General features: G+C 37.8%; 1 protein-coding gene across 3 annotated transcripts in view; it reads right to left on the bottom strand.

The window, feature by feature from the left end:
• The window catches only part of LOC138760929 (pleckstrin homology domain-containing family G member 1), a 233803-nt gene that overhangs the window by 23270 nt on the left and 193980 nt on the right, over positions 1–16553 (bottom strand). For all 3 annotated transcript variants that reach the window (XM_069932264.1, XM_069932266.1, XM_069932265.1), the window contains 6 exons: positions 16278–16460; positions 15082–15177; positions 14178–14264; positions 12895–12928; positions 830–919; positions 135–170 (listed from right to left, as the gene is read on the bottom strand). In XM_069932264.1, the coding sequence (XP_069788365.1) occupies positions 135–170; positions 830–919; positions 12895–12928; positions 14178–14264; positions 15082–15177; positions 16278–16460 (526 nt within the window). The remainder of the gene's footprint in view (positions 1–134; positions 171–829; positions 920–12894; positions 12929–14177; positions 14265–15081; positions 15178–16277; positions 16461–16553) is intronic.

The raw sequence follows: 16553 nt of genomic DNA, 5'->3' as shown, positions 1-16553 counted from the left end.
CTAACCGCTATGCTAACTGTGCCACACTAGTTAGAAAGCGCAACTTAATATGTTCAAATTTAAAAGCCTACAGTGTAAACTTGCTTTGCTGAAGGTTACATTATTGAAAATGAGTTAAAAGCTTTGTTACTGACCCATTTGTTTGGGAGACTTCATTCTTGCTGATGGCTCTGCAAAAACAGGAAATTAAAATCAACAGAGGTACTTGTACACAAGTCAGTACTTTGTTTCTATTACATATCTGCAGTAAAGCATAGAAAGTTCCACTCATGGACAAGTGTTTGCTGTTGTCACAAATTTATTGGGTGGTCTTGAATACATTAAAAATTCTTTTTGTGACATTGACACTCTTGGAAAGACTGTTCAGCTCTGTGTGCACCCATGTCGATGGCAAGACATTTTTGACCTCTGCTATTGTGTTTTTGAGGTGTCATTGCAATGCTGAAAGGATCTCAAGCTACGATAATGAGACGGATGAACTGTGATTTAAAAAATTATGATACTGCATTTTTGGGAAGTTTGGGATTCCGAGACACTTCTACCTTTGCTCATTCAATTGATGGAGCCCTTGATATTGGGTCCGTACTGTGATACTACAGTGACAGCCATGGCGACACTCATTGTCAATTGCATGCACAGCAGGCATGGCAACTATTCGGGCGCAGCTCAAGTTTCACATCCAGACAAAAATCCTTGAAAAAACCATTACCCCCATCAGGGAACAAGCAGGCAAGAGAGCCACAGAGCTCAGCACAGTAGGTGATATTTCACTATGGCTGTATGAAAACTTCAACATTCATCATTTTGTGCAAGAGTTCAGTGTTGTTACCGGACTTCCTTCGGACTCTGCGAGGCGTGGTTCTATCCTCCATATCTGCCTTTCTCTCGCCCTCTGGCCTGTAGTGGAAACCTGGGTCATCTGCAATGGACATAATATTGGGATGAATACATTCACTCCAGATGTTCTCCCTTCCAGTTCAAGCTCATGTACTGAGCTGGGACCCACCAGACACAGATTGTCCAGACATAGTCGTTCTTTTTTAAAAATTTTATTTATAATTTTACAGACTCATACTTTACAAGCATTAGAGGGAAGCATTATAGAGGATCAATCCTGACACAGTCATTCTTCAGGTTGAATGGAAATGGTTTCAAAACCTTTCCTTCTCTCCTGTGAAAGCCACCAAATGAAGTGGATCACAGTTCCACAGCCCTCTCTTGCTTCAAGAGGTGCTGTTCTTTATCCTGCATCCAACTCACCCACACTTTCCACCAATGAGCTCATTGTGATTATGGTTGTCCAAATTGGTTTAATCTTCAATCACCAACTACTGCTAACCAACTGAACTCCCCAGAATCAGAAGGTTCTGGTGCAAATGAAAACTAGAAAAAAATCTTTTAAAGAAAAACTTAGGATCAGAAATTTGAAACGTGGCATTTGACAATTATAGCAGGCTTGTGGGGAGCAGACAACTTTGAATCCATTGTTTCCTGCCACTCAGGTTATTTATTTCATGGTTTGTTGATCAAGAGTGATTACTATTATTAGTCAACAGTTCTGATACTTTAAAAAGTCCTGCTCACTTATGACCATAATGTTTGATAATGTCATTCTTATCGAAGTTAATAAATGATCAGCTTTGATAAGAATATAAGAAATAGAAACAGGAGGAGGTCATATGGCCCTTCGAACCTGCTCCGTCATTCAATAAGATCATGGCTGACCTGGCTGTGGGTTCAGATCCACCAACCTGACTGTTCCCCACATCCTTAATTCCCCTATTCTTCAAAAATTCGTATTTCAAACATAGTTAATGAGGCAGTTTCCACTGCTTCCTTGAGCAGAGAAATCCACAGAGTAACTATTGCCAAGGAGAAGCAGTTCCTTCTCATCTGTCTTAAATCTACTCCTCCAAATCTTGAGGCTTTGACCCTTAACTCTAACCTCACCTCACAGTCAAAATAACTTCCCTGCTTCCATCTGATCAATTACTTTTATAATTTTATGTCTTGATAAGATCCCCCCTTTACTCCAATAAGTGTAGTCCGGGATACTCAATCTCTCCTCATAAGAGAGTCCCTTCATTTCTGGAATTAACCTGGGGAACCTCCTCTGCACCACCTGCAAAATCAGTACATCCTTTCACAAGTAAGGAGACCAGAAATGCACACAACACTCCAGGTGCAGCCTCATCAGTACTCTGTACATTTGACGCTGAACCTCCCTGTTCTGATATTCAATCCCTCTCACAGCGAAGGACAGCAGGAGTTGCGCATGAGCAGTGCGCCATCTAAGGTAAAGTAAAATACCGACTGGACGCGGTCTCAGCCAAGGAGCGGGCAACCATGGCGTGACCAGCTGAGGGATGCCCGACACCAGGGCTTTCAGCTGGAAGATGAGGAAAGCAGCAGGAGATGGAATGAAGTACCAGATGAGAAAGAAAGTCAACGGGGTGAACGGCAAGAGGAGCAGCAGCAGAAGGCTCAACAGATGAGCAGTTCAGAAGGAGAGGACCAACAGCAAGAGGCCAAGCAAGAAGAGACCCGACAAAGTGAGACAAGCAACTCATCAGAAAAATCAGAAGAGATACAGATACAAAGAAGAAACACAGAAGAAGAGCAAGAAGACCACCAAGATCTTCACAGAGAGATAGAAGGTAAAGCAGATGGACAGAATATAGATAAAGCTTTTTTTGAAGAACAAATGAGAGCATTAAAAGAATGGTTATCATTAGAATTTAGTGCAATTAAAATAAAAATGAAAAGAACAGAAGATAAAATGCAAAGATTAGAAATAGTCATGACAGAAATAGGGAAAAGAATAGAAAATGTGGAAGAACAAGAAACAGCTGTAGTAATGGAAGTAAACGACTTACGAGAAAAATTGGAAGAAAGTGATAAAAAAAATTAAATAGACACAAGAGTTGTTAGCTCAGAAAATTGATATGTTGGAAAATTATTGTAGGTGAAACAACATAAAAATAGTGGGCCTAAAGGAAGATGAAGAAGGCACAGATATGAAGGAATTTATAAAAGAATGGATCTCGAAGGTCCTGGGAATGACAGAAATGCAGGAAAGAATGGAAATAGAAAGGGCACACAGAACACGAGCTCCAAAACCAAGATCCGTTTTAGTAAAATTTCTGAGATACACAACAAGAGAAAATATACTGGAGCAGGCAAGGAATAAAATTAGAGAAGACAATAAACCATTGGAATACAAGGGTCAAAAAAATATTTTTTTACCCAGACATAAGTTTTAAGATATCCAGCTGTGCTTAAAATATTTATCCTTGGGGAGCAAAACAGACTGTTCTTGGATCCGGAGGAAACACAAGAATTTGCAGAATGCTTGCAGGACAGAAGGAGAGATGAAATAAGAATGAAGAACGGCAATAATGTATATATAAAGATGTAAAAACAATGTATATGCAAAGAACTAAAGAGGGAAAAGAGAAAGGAAGGAAAGGAAGGAAAGAAGTAAGGGGAAAAAAGGGAGGACTTTGTTAGCTGGGGGGAAGAGAAAAACTGTCACTGCGAAATCAGTTGACGCTTGCAAGCAGGATCACAATCCAAATGGAAAGGGGAGTTGTAACTGCCCGGCAAGGGTTAAGGGGCAACTTAGAGAGGGGGGTGGTATTTGGGGTTAAGGTAATATTGGATGTGGGAGTTGTTGGAGTATTTTATGCTTTAAATGTGTTGTCATACATTGAGTTTAAAAAGGAAAACTGAGAGAATAAAATGGGGAAAAGGGGGATGGTGGTGGTGAGGAAGCGGAGATGAGGTGTAAACAGGATATGAGATGGCCACGATGAACTATATGACTATAAACATTAATGGAATACATAACAAAATGAAAAGGAAGAGGCTATTAAATTTATTGAAAAAAGAAAAAAATACATATAGCATTTGTGCAGGAAACGCATCTAACTGAAGTGGAACATAACAAATTAAAGAGAGACTGGGTAGAACACTTAGCGGCAGCATCATATAATTTAAAAGCTAGAGGTATCGCTATATTAATTAATAAAAATGTACCAATCAAATGTACCAATAATAGATCCAGCAGGGAGGAATGTAATGATAAAGTGTCAGATATATTCAGAATTCTGGAATTTGCTCAATATATATGCACCTAATGAGGAGGATCAAAAGTTTATGCAGGATATTTTTTTGAAGATTGTAGATACACAAGGAAATATATTGATAGGAGGGGATTTTAACCTTAATTTGGATCCAATGTTGGATAAAACTGGACAAAAGACAAGCAAAAAGAGTAAAGTGGCCAAATTTATGGTTAAATCAATGCAGGAAATGAAACTTATGGATATATGGAGGAGGCAACATCCAAAAGAGAAGGAGTATTCACATTTTTCGAGTAGGCATAAAACATACTCAAGGATTGATATAGTTTTGTTGTCAGCCCATATTCAAGGGAGACTTAGGAAAATTGAGTATAAAGCTAGATTATTATCTGATCATAGAATTGGAGGACATCCCAGCAAGAACATACAGATGGAGGTTAAACTCAATGCTACTTAAAAGACAGGAATTTAGAGAGTTTATTGAATGCCAAATTAAAACATATTTTGAAATAAATACGGAATCAGTGAAAGACAAATTTATATTATGGGACGCAATTAAAGCCTTCATTAGAGAGCAGATAATAAGTTATGTCACTAAGATGAAAAAGGACTACAATCGGGAAATAGAGCAGTTGGAAAGGGAGATAGTAAGTACAGAAAAGGAACTAGTAAAAAGGGATGATATAACAAAAAGGAGAGAATTGGCAGACAAAAAAAAAATACAAAACATTACAAACGTACATGGTGGAGTAGAACATAATGTAAATAAAGCAAAAGTATTATGAACTGGGAGAAAAAACACATAAAATATTAGCCTGGCAACTTAAAACAGAACAAGCTAAAAGAACTGTATTGGCATCAAGGAAAAGGGACAAACAAATTACATATAACCAAATAGAGATTAATGAAAACTTAAAGGAATTTTATGAACAATTATACCAAACTGAGAACGAGGGGAAAGATGATAAATTAGAAGAGTTTTTAGCTAAAATTGAACTGCCGAAATTGCAAGAGGAACAAAACAAGTTGATAAAACCATTTGAAATAGAGGAAGTACAGGATATATTAAAAAAGCTGCCAAACAATAAAACGCCTGGAGAGGATGGATTCCCAACAGAATTCTATAAAACATTTAAAGAGTTATTAATTCCTCCTCTCCTGGAAGTAATGAACCAGATAGAAGAAACACAAAACTTGCCAGATTCATGTAAGACAGCAATTATTACAGTAATACCAAAGACGGGGAAGGATCTACTAACACCAGCATCATATAGACCAATATCTCTACTTAATTCAGATTATAAGATAATAGTGAAATTATTAGCATACAGATTGGCCAATTGTGTACCAAAAATTGTAAAACAAGATCAAACTGGATTTATTAAGAAAAGACGAACAGCGAATAATGTCTATAAACTTATTAATCTAATTCATGCAGTTCAAGGAAATAAGAAGCCAACAGTGGCTGTTGTTTTAGATGCAGAAAAAGCCTTTGACAGAGTAGAATGTAATTATTTATTTAAAATATTACAGAGGTTCGATCTACCAGAAAAATATATTAATTGGATTAAAGCATTATATAATGGACCATTGGCGAAGGTAACAGTAAATGGATATGAATTGAACCAATTTAAATTAAGTTGGTCAACTAGACAAGGATGTCCATTATCCGCCTCACTGTTCGCTTTAGAAATAGAACCATTGGCAGAACTGATAAGAACAGAAAAAAAAATAAAAGGGATAAAAATAAAGGAGAAGGAGTATAAAATCAGTTTATTTACAGATGACATCATAGTATACTTAACAAGGCCAGAAATATCAATAAAAGAATTACATAAGAAATTAGAGTATGGAGAAATATCGGGGTACAAGATCAACGCAAATAAAAGTGAAGTGATGCCAATGAGTAACGTGGATTATACAGAATTTAAAAAAGAATCACCATTTAAATGGCAAACACAAGCAATCAGATACCTAGGTATTAGGTTAGATACTAACTTAAGCCACCTGTACAAACTAAATTATCAGCCATTAATAAAGAAATTGCAGGAAGACTTAGAATATTGGAAAGAATTACCACTAACATTGATAGGGAGGGTAAATTGCATTAAAATGAATGTCTTCCCAAGGATACAATACTTATTTCAATCGTGCCAATTCCCTTAACAGAGAAATTCTTTAATGAACTAAAGAGAATAATAAGGAAATTCTTGTGGAAAGGGGGGGAAACAGAGGATAGCGTTAGATAAATTAACAGAGAGGTATAACCAAGGTGGTTTGCAGTTACCAAACTTTAAAAATTATTAGAGAGCAGCACAATAATGTATTTATCAGATTTTTACCAGACAAAGGAAAAACCAGACTGGACTAAGATAGAACTAGATAAAATTGGGGAGGAGGTACTTTTATAAGCTCACCAGTATTGCATCATTTACTTAATATATGGAAGAAGATTCACTTAGAAAGGAAAAAAACGAATGACCAAATACCAAAATTGTTATTGACACAAAACCCACTAATCCCTTTTACAATAGATAACCTTTCCTTTAGAGAATGGGAGAGAAAAGGAATCAAAAGAATAGAAAATTGTTTTTTGGGAAATAATTTATTAACATTTGAACAGTTGAAGTACAAATATGGAATAACTCATGGTACAATGTTTGCATATCATCAACTGAAAACTTATTTAAAGGATAAATTGGGAAACAGACTGAGATTACCAGAAGGAAGCAGCTTTGAATATGTGATTACAGACATAATGATAATTAAAAGATTTATAACGAACATATACATTAAGCTGCAAGATAAGGAAAAAGATGAAATAAGCTATAAACCCAAACAAAAGTGGGAAAAGGATTTAAACATAAAGATAAAACATGAAGTATGGGAAAAGTTATGTTCTGGAACTATGAAGAATATAATAAACACAAGGTTACGCATGATGCAATATAATTGGTTACACAGGTTATATATCACGCCTCAAAAGTTAAAAGAATGGGATCCAACATTATCAGATAAATGTTTTCGCTGTAAGAAGGAAATAGAAACAACAGTACATGCAATTTGGGCATGTAAGAAAGTAAAAATGTTTTGGGAAGATCTAAATCAGATATTAAATAAAATCACAAAAAGTAACATACCAAAAAATCCAGAGATCTTTCTTCTAAGTAATGTATGAAGTAAGGAATTAGGCCTCAAATTGGATAAAGCACAAAAAAGATTTATTATGATAGCCTTAGCAGTAGCAAAAAAATGTATAATGTCAACTTGGAAAATGGAAGAGAGCCTTAGAATACAACAATGGTACATGGAAATGAATAAATGTATTCCATTGGAAAAAAATAACATATAATTTAAAAAATAAAGTCACATTATTTGAACAAATTTGGGAACCATACATAGAACATAACAGAGAGGGCTTGCCTCGGACCTCCACCCCCTAAAATGATAAGAAGACAAAACAACTTGATCCAGTGTGTAAAAGTAGATGACACATTTTTCTTGCTTATTTTTTATTGTGTGAATACATTGTTTAATGGTTATATTGTATTGTATATATTGAATATTTATTGGTTTTGGAGGGTGATGGGAAGGAGGTGGAAGGGTAGGGGGGGGGGGAAATGGAGAAAATGCCACTGTGTATATTTAATGAGAAACGTTTGTATATATTTTGGTTGATATGGTTCACAATGTAAAAAATTTTTAAAAATTTTTAAAAAAGGGAAAGCTGGGAGAAAAAGGATAACAAACTTCAAACTGTTTTGGCCAGAAGCAAATCAAGGCAATAAGCTTCCATGTGAGGCATATTCTTCAATGGCTATAGTTCTGTGAAACAGAGACAAAATATGTGGCTGGTGAGAAGAAATACTATTGCCTGTTCTTGGCCCTTTATCAAGTCTGTATCAGGTTTTTCCTTTGAGATCAGAATCCACAATCTCAAATGCTAATTCTCTTATTTAGGTCTGTTCATTGATTCTCAGCCTAAAATTCCAACCAAACGTCACAAACCTTCTCCCATGACAATCCCAGCATGCTGGAAGCATTTTGCTTTCTTCCAACTGATGGCTATTACTGGTGACCTTGCCCATCTCTACCAAATGCAATTTAATTTCAAGGCTACATATTGAACCACCCAATCTAAAGTCCTCTCTCAAGTCTATGTTATGTCACCCCTCCCAATAGTCTCTTTTTACAGTTCAGCAATAATTTCAAAAATGTTTTGGGTATATATATATATATATATATATATATATACACACACACACACACATATATATATATAAATATATAAAAAACACAGCTTATTCACCATGAGCATCTGTTGCTTCTTGGATTGGTTACATTGAACAAGACACAAGAACAGGCCCTTCAGCCAATGCGAATGTGAAAAACATGATGTCCTGATAAAGATATTCCTACATACTATGTGTCTACCAAGAAGCCTCTTAAATGCTATTGATGTATCTGCTTCCACCTAACAGCACATTCCAGACACCCAACACTCTGCATAAAAATTTGCCCCACACACCCCCTTTAAACTTGTTTTCTCTCACCTTAAATGCATGTCCTCTGTGTGATGCTTTTATTCTAGGAAAAAGATTCTAACAGTCTGCCCAACCAATGTCCCTTGCAATTTCAAGTCACTCCTCAGCCTCCTACACCCCAGAGAAAACAATCCAAGTTTGTCCAACTTCACCATAACTCATAACCTCTAAACCAGATAGTATCCTGGTAAACCTCTTCTGTACCCTTTCCAAAGCCTCCATGGCCTTCCTGAAATAGGGCGACCAGATTTGCACACAGAATTCCAACTGCAATTGAATCAAAGTTCTATACAGCTGCAACATGCCTTCCTTACTTTTATACTTATTGCCCTGGCCCAATGAAGCCAAGCACATCAAATATTTCCACGACCATTCTATCTATGTGCATGGCTAGTTTCAAGGAGGTGAGGTCCCAGATTCCTCTGTACATCAAGTTTATGAGTCCTGCCATTAACTATACATCCTCCCCTTACATTTGACCTCCCAGATTAAAATCCATCTGTCATTACTCTGTCCACATCTGTAACTCACCTACATCCTGTGGTATTCTGTTAGCCTGTTGCATTGTCCACAACTCCAATAACCTCAGTGTCATATGCAAACTTACCCAACCACCTACCTATTTTTTTATCCAAGTTATTTATGTTTATCAAAGAAATGGGTTCTCAATACCTATCCCTGTGGAACACCACTGGCCAAGGGCTTCCAGAAAGAATAAAACCCTCTCACCACGATCCTGTCTTCTTTGGGCCAGCCTAGTCTATAACCAATCTATCAATTCGCTTTGAATCCCATGCATTTGTACCTTATGGATCAGCCTACTTTGCCAAATGCCTCACTGAAATCCAGGTAGACAACATCCACTTCCTTCCCCTCATCAACCATCTTTGTCACCTCAGATTTGTAAGAAATTACCTGACCCTCATAAAGACATGTTGACTGTCCCTAGTCCAAGAGTATGTAAATACTATCCTGAGGTATTCATTCCAATAGTTTTCATTCTACTGTTGAGAAGCTTACTGGCTTATTATTTCCTGGATTATCCTCATTTTCCCTTGAAAATTGCTACTCTCCACTCCACTGGGTCCTCACCAGTTGCTAAAGAGGATGCAAAGATCTTTGTCAAGGCCCCAGCAATCTCGTCTTTTCAATAACCTGGAATTTATCCAATTTAATACTCCTCAAAAGACACAGCACGGAGGAGTCACGCGATGGAGTAGTGGCCGGACGGTGAACTCCAGCCCTCTCCAGAAAAGTCGGGAAAAACAAGAGAAAACACAAAGGCACAGAAATAAAAGTTACAGAAAAGTGAGTATAAAGGTGAAAAGAAGATGGCGACAAAAAAAGAAAAGTCGAAAGCAACGGTAAGAAGAGAGGAAGAGAAGACAAAGGAGGGAAAAGGTGAAGGCCTTACCTGTCCGAAGAGGCCCGCTGCGGAGAGAGAAACCCGCTCCCTCAGGTCGGTAAATAATGGACTACAAAAATGGCTCGCAGAGCCGAACAAAAGTGCGCAACCGCGCATGCGCGAAGTTTCGCGCATGCGCGATGCGAATGAAAAAAAACACACCGACGGGAGGGGGGACCAGCTGGGGAGTCGATCTCCACAGCCGGCAACGACAGCTGCAGAACACCTGCAGCAAGAAGAGACCACAGAAGACAATAGAAACAAGATAGAAGAGGAGGAAAGGGCACCAAAGAAACAACAGATGGTCAACCCAGAGGAAGAAGAAGAGGAAGAGTATGGTGAAATAGAAGAAGAAAAGAGAGGCAAGGTAAAGGATATACTTGCTCTTATTAGAGGATACATGGAATCATTTAAAGAATGGCAAACACAGGAATTTAAGGATTTAAGAAAAAGAATAAACAACACAGAGGAGAAAATAATTAAAATGGAGATGACCTTAACAGAAATGGGAAAAAAAATGGACAAGATGGAAGAGCGGGCAGTAGCAGCAGAAATGGAGGTAGAAGACTTAAAAAAGAAATTGGAGAAATCTAATAAAAAAACTAAAGAGACACAAGAACTACTAGCTCAAAAAATAGATACAATGGAAAACCATAACAGAAGAAATAACATAAAGATAGTGGGCCTTAAGGAAGATGAAGAAGGCAAGAATATGAGGGAGTTTATAAAAGAGTGGATCCCTAAGACCCTAGGATGTCCAGAACTACAGCATGAAATGGAAATAGAAAGGGCACATAGAGTATTGGCCTCTAAACCACAACCACAACAAAAACCAAGATCTATTGTAGTAAAATTCCTAAGATATACTACAAGAGAAAAGGTACTGGAGAAGACAATGGAAAAAGTAAGAGAGGGCAACAAACCACTGGAGTATAAAGGGCAAAAAATCTTCATTTATCCAGATATAAGTTTTGAACTCCTAAAGAAGAGAAAAGAGTTCAATACAGCAAAGGCGATTTTATGGAAGAAAGGGTATAAATTTATACTAAAGCATCCAGCGGTATTGAAAATATTTATTCCAGGACAACAAAACAGACTATTCGCGGATCCAGAAGAAGCACGAAAATTTGCAGAACAATTACAAAAATAGACTGAGGGAGGAAGACGGGTAATGAGAGTTAAAATGATCACGACTGATATGTATGTGGGTAAAGACAAAAATAAACTGAGGGATGAAGACGGGTAATGAGAGTAAAAATGATCACGATTGATATGTATGCAGGTAAAGAGGTATAAGAGTGAATAGAGACAATGAGCATACATGAATGTATCTGTACTTAGAGGAAAATATGGATAGTATAGACAAGAATTAATAAGGGAAGGTAATGGAATAGAGAGAATAAGGAGGGAATTAAAAGAGGGACCTTTGTGACATATGAAAAGTGAAATCTTTTCTGGGGGAGGCGGGGTGGGGGGAAATAGCGGTCACTGCAAAATCAGTTGACGCTTGCGAGTGGATTCGCAAATCCAAATGGAGAGGGGAGATGTGGTTGTCCGACAAGGGATAAAGGACAACTCAGGAGGTGAAGGGGAGATTGGGGATAAATAAGATAGAAATAGGAGAATAAGGAAAATGTTAGATGTTGTAGGAATGTTGTCTTATAAAGAGTTGAAAATAAGAAAACAGAAATGGAAAAGGAGGAAAGGTAATGATGGAAAAACGGAAAGAGAAGATAAACAAAATATAAAAGGGCTACGCTGAACTATATGTCTTTAAATATTAATGGAATACATAACCAAATTAAAAGGAAGAAACTACCAAATTTAAATGAATAAATGTATTCCATTAGAAAAAATAACATATTGGTTAAGAAATAACATTGAAATATTCGAACAAGTATAGGAGCCTTACATTAAATACAATAGCGAAAACCTACCGGGGACAAACATTACCTAAGTTGATGGAAGGAGAAGGAAAGAAAAGAATGGACTCAGTAGAATTTCTGGTGTAATTTGGTTGAATGACAACATTGTCTGACTGGCTTAATGCAACCTAGATTGTATACCTAAAATGGATGAGAGGGGGGGGTGGGGGGGTGGTTTGGGAGGAAAGGGGGGGGGGGGGAGAAAAAGTCACTGTATATGTGTGAAAAGAAATAGTGTATATCATGGCTAATGTGATTTATGGTGTGAAAAATAAAAAAATTTAAAAAAAAAAAAAAAAAAAAAAAAAAGACACAGCACCACCTATTTTTTTTTTAAACCTCAAAATGTGCTGACATATTCGTTTTTTTCCACATAATGCTCCCAATCACTATACTCCAGGTTCTTTCCCTTGGTAAATACCAATGCAAAGTACTAATTTTGTACCTCACTCATTTCCTCTGACTCCAAGCATAAATTTCCTTCTTTGCTCTTGAGTAGTTTTATCCTCTCCCTTGCCATACTCTTGTTTTTAAAAGCAATTATTAAATATCTTGGGATTCTCTTTAATCCGGCTCCATATATATAATGCAAAACCTGAAACTAAATCAGCTCAGAAAAGGGCAACTGAATGATTAGTGAAACAAATAAATACTCAAATATATGGAATGCCCAACGGGTAGTTAATTTTTTTTCTACAGCTGGATCGCAACCAACCATAACTTAGGCTTGTTCCCCAAGGAATATATTTCCCCCAAGAGTGTGTTATCATGTATTTTTGGAGTTGGTGGTGCAGCAAAGGAGGGGGATGTCTGGCAATCCAGATGGGGCTCTGGCACAATGGTTGACATTAATGTAGAGTTAAAGAACAGGCCAATTAATATTGAATGATAATTTAGCAGCGCATCCAAACAAAATAAATTCAAACGATACTTACGGATGGCATCCATCTCGAGAATTGCTTGTTTAGCCTGCAATTAAAAATATTTATTCTTCAGCCATTGAACAAAATTTAATCCATCTATCAACCACAACTTGCTGATGTCAGATCTGAAAGCAGCCCTGTAGTCACATTTGTGCAGCCCCCACCCTTCAGAAACAAACAAGAGATGCAAGTGTTTGAATTGGATAAATAGGACTTGAGAAACGAGACCAGACTTGAATGGAAAGAAAGCTGAAAAAGAGGTGAACAACTTCAAACACCATTGGGATGGGGATACATTTTATTTTTGCACTACCGAGACACTGGGCCAACAATGTGCTATTAAAAATAAATTGTTTTATTGATAAAGATAACAACTCTAACCACAGTTAGATCTGGCTGGGTGTGGCAATTGCATAATTCGATGAGGAACAAAGGTCTCCTAAACAGCCTTTGGCTGTGCAATTAGCAGCTATTGTTTCATGAAACTGGAACAACTGAGATTCCAGAGACAATTTCTGTCTGTATTCCTGCCAGAACTTGTGGTCTTGGTGTGAGTGGATTCGTTTCACTCTCGCACCACAACTAGTTGATGGGCCAAAAGAATCTGTGGTCCCACCAAGGATTCCTTGAGAATCTTAATCTGGATCAACCTGTCATTGATAAACCACATAATAGAATTTTTATATGATTTACTAAATGGATGTCAGTTTAATCTGCAAGAGAACAAATGTGATTATTCCAAGGATGGAATTTTAAATGAGTGTAAGCTATGACCACGACTATACGCTGCATTTCCACACAATTTTGGTACACAAGGCAGTTTCTGCCCACACCCTCCAATGGAAATGGCCAACTTCCATGGACTGCAACCAGGGTGGTTCACCATATTGGGCATATTCTTGGATATACAGGCTGCTGAGGTCACTTGAATGAAATGATACCTGTTCCCGACTGAGTACCATGGATCAGTTTCTCCTGCTGCTGAAATAAGTTCAGATTCAGTGCAAGGCTGACAAACCTCAGTGGGTTCCAGCAAAGAAGCACACAAATGTGCTGCCTTAACTGAATGTTGGTCATAGAGGTCATGTTTCTAAAGCTTCTCTATACTAATTTCAGCACAGTTTTTCACGAAGATTTGTGTTAAGCTTGCTTGGAAACAAAGTGAAACTCAACATATTCTGGGTACATCCTACCATTTGTCCTCCCAGTTGCATTTGCAAAAAGACCGCAAAGACTCTATAAGGAAAAAAGAAGAGAGAAAAAACAAATCAAACCAGGGTTAGCCCACTTCACACCTTGGCTGGGATCTTGGCTGGATGATTCTCAAGAATAAGCCTCTTCAGGTGAAGAATCCAAAGTCTCTTGTCCTGCATTGACTTGGCCTGGATGAAGATACGACAAGTGTGAAGAGAATTTGGGATGATATAATTTCATATAGAAACACTTCCAAACAGAATCCATCTTCATCCAAGATTCAACAGCATGTTTTTTTTTAAAGAGTCAGAAACTTTTCAATTGGTGCTTGAGAAGTTTGAGATTGATCTATTTATGTTGAATATCCTGCTCTTATTTTGTGGCAAATGTAGTTCCAATTATTTATTTATTTGCCTGGTCCATTTTTGGAACCAATCAGGGTGGCCTTTGCCACTTGAATTTTGTTTTTAATTTAGAGATACAGCATGGTAACAGGCCCTTTCAGCCCATGAGCCTGTGTTGCCCATCTACACACACGTGATCAATTAACTAACTAACCCCATACGTCTTTGGAATGTGAGAGGTAACTAGAGCACCCATGCAGATCACGGGGATTATGTACAAACTCCTTACAGTGTGGTGAATTCAAACCTGGGTCACCTGACGCTGTAATAGCATTGCGCTCACCACTACATTAACTGTGCTGCATTTATGAATCATTGGTAGCTGAATCATGTACCTTAACCCACTAAAGAGGACAATTCTTTTTAGGATAACAAGCATCCAATATAAAAATCAACAAAAGGCTCAGATTTGAACCTCAGTAGGTGGGAACAAAAATTTGAGCACAAGATTCAACGCAGGCAAGTTTGGCCTTGTTTGTTTGCATAATAGAACAATATTTGCTTCTAGGATACACCTTCCAATTTAATACCAGCCATTTTATTCATAAAACCAAGCCTTCCTTAATCAGTAGAAGTGTGGGTGTTGAAATAGAAATCCTACCTGAACTGTGTGCTGTACTTTGGGATTCTTGTAGTGGAAGACACTGAAACCAAGAGGCTCCTTTGGTATTATCTCCACAAGCATCAGGTTACAACACTGGAGTTGGAGAGATTGTTATAACTTTCATTCAACCAGAACTCAATTTCTTATTGACACATTGTATTAGCCTTTATACACAGTTGTACGAACTTGGCTGTTAAACTGTACAAATTAAACCGCAACAAGTAACATAAAATCGGAATACAGGGGACAAAAGAACAAATTAGTTTTATAAGGTACCTTTACACGTTCCAACATGTCATAAGGAAGATTAATCAGATCAAAGCCAACTCAAAAGAACCTTGGGTCTGTGACGGATTTTGTGTTGAAAGGCAAGCCAGACATTTCAAGAGAAAAGTGCAAATGGCGATTGATGGCAGTGTACAAATTAGTGGGTGAGGAGGAGACCAAAACTGAAGCATCACAGAAAGCTTCTGAGCTGGCATTGATTACTGATGCAAGTTGTTGAGGGTGCTGTCGGCACTTGAACATAAGGATAAAAAGCTCAGATACATAGTTATGAGGCTGGGTGACACATTGGCTCAGCTTGGAGAAGCTGCAGCCCCACTGCACCAGCGACACTTAAAAGTGTGATTGTTGCATTCTCCCTGTCACCACATGAGGCTCATCCCATTTCCCAAAGGACACATGCAAGTCTATGGGTTAATTAGTTACTGTGGGTTGCACCTGGGACTAGCAAATGGTAAAATCTGGGTGAGTCAGCAAGGATGTGAGACCAGGATAGAGTAAAATTAAAAGGAATTGTGTTTGCTTGTAGCAAAAACAAAACAAGATGCTGGAGGATCCCAGCAGGACAGCCAGCATCTGAGTTGCTACAGGAGCTCATATTTTGCTCCAGGTTCCAGCATCTGCATTTCAGTATTAGTTTTCTGGCAAATGGCCTCCTCCTACATGGTATGGAAATGGAGCACAGTGAGCACGAGCTGGGAAGAATTTTGAATGCTGTGAAGTTTCTGAATGATATAGGATAAAAGAGGGTTTCAGAGAACTTGAACTCTTCTGACTCTCATTGTAGGTGGCTTAAAAGCAGGCCTTTCAGCAGAACATTTCTGCTTAATCCTGTACTTCCAAAAGCAAACCACAGGATCTATGGAAAAAAACGCAAGGGACTCAGATTAAAATAAAACAGTTCTTACCAAAATATGAGTTTTATAGGCGTAAGTTTCTTCCCTTTTTTTAGTAATGAGAAGAAGTTTATCTAAAAGAAACAAAGTGCGTTCATTCTTGGCTCGTTGAAAGCGGAATGTTCCCTCTAAGACCAGCTCTCCATAGCTGGTCAAGTCTGGACCTTTCCAATTTGTCAGCAGGCTTTGTATCTCCTTAACAAGAACACACATTAAAGAGTCAAACAACAGCAGCAATAAAAATACATCATTTAATGCAATCGAAACACAGGAATTGGAGTAACCCAC

The sequence above is a fragment of the Narcine bancroftii genome, chromosome 4 (genome assembly GCF_036971445.1).
Source record: "Narcine bancroftii isolate sNarBan1 chromosome 4, sNarBan1.hap1, whole genome shotgun sequence".
NCBI lineage: Eukaryota > Metazoa > Chordata > Chondrichthyes > Torpediniformes > Narcinidae > Narcine > Narcine bancroftii.
This window is presented reverse-complemented; position numbering and strand designations above follow the sequence as displayed.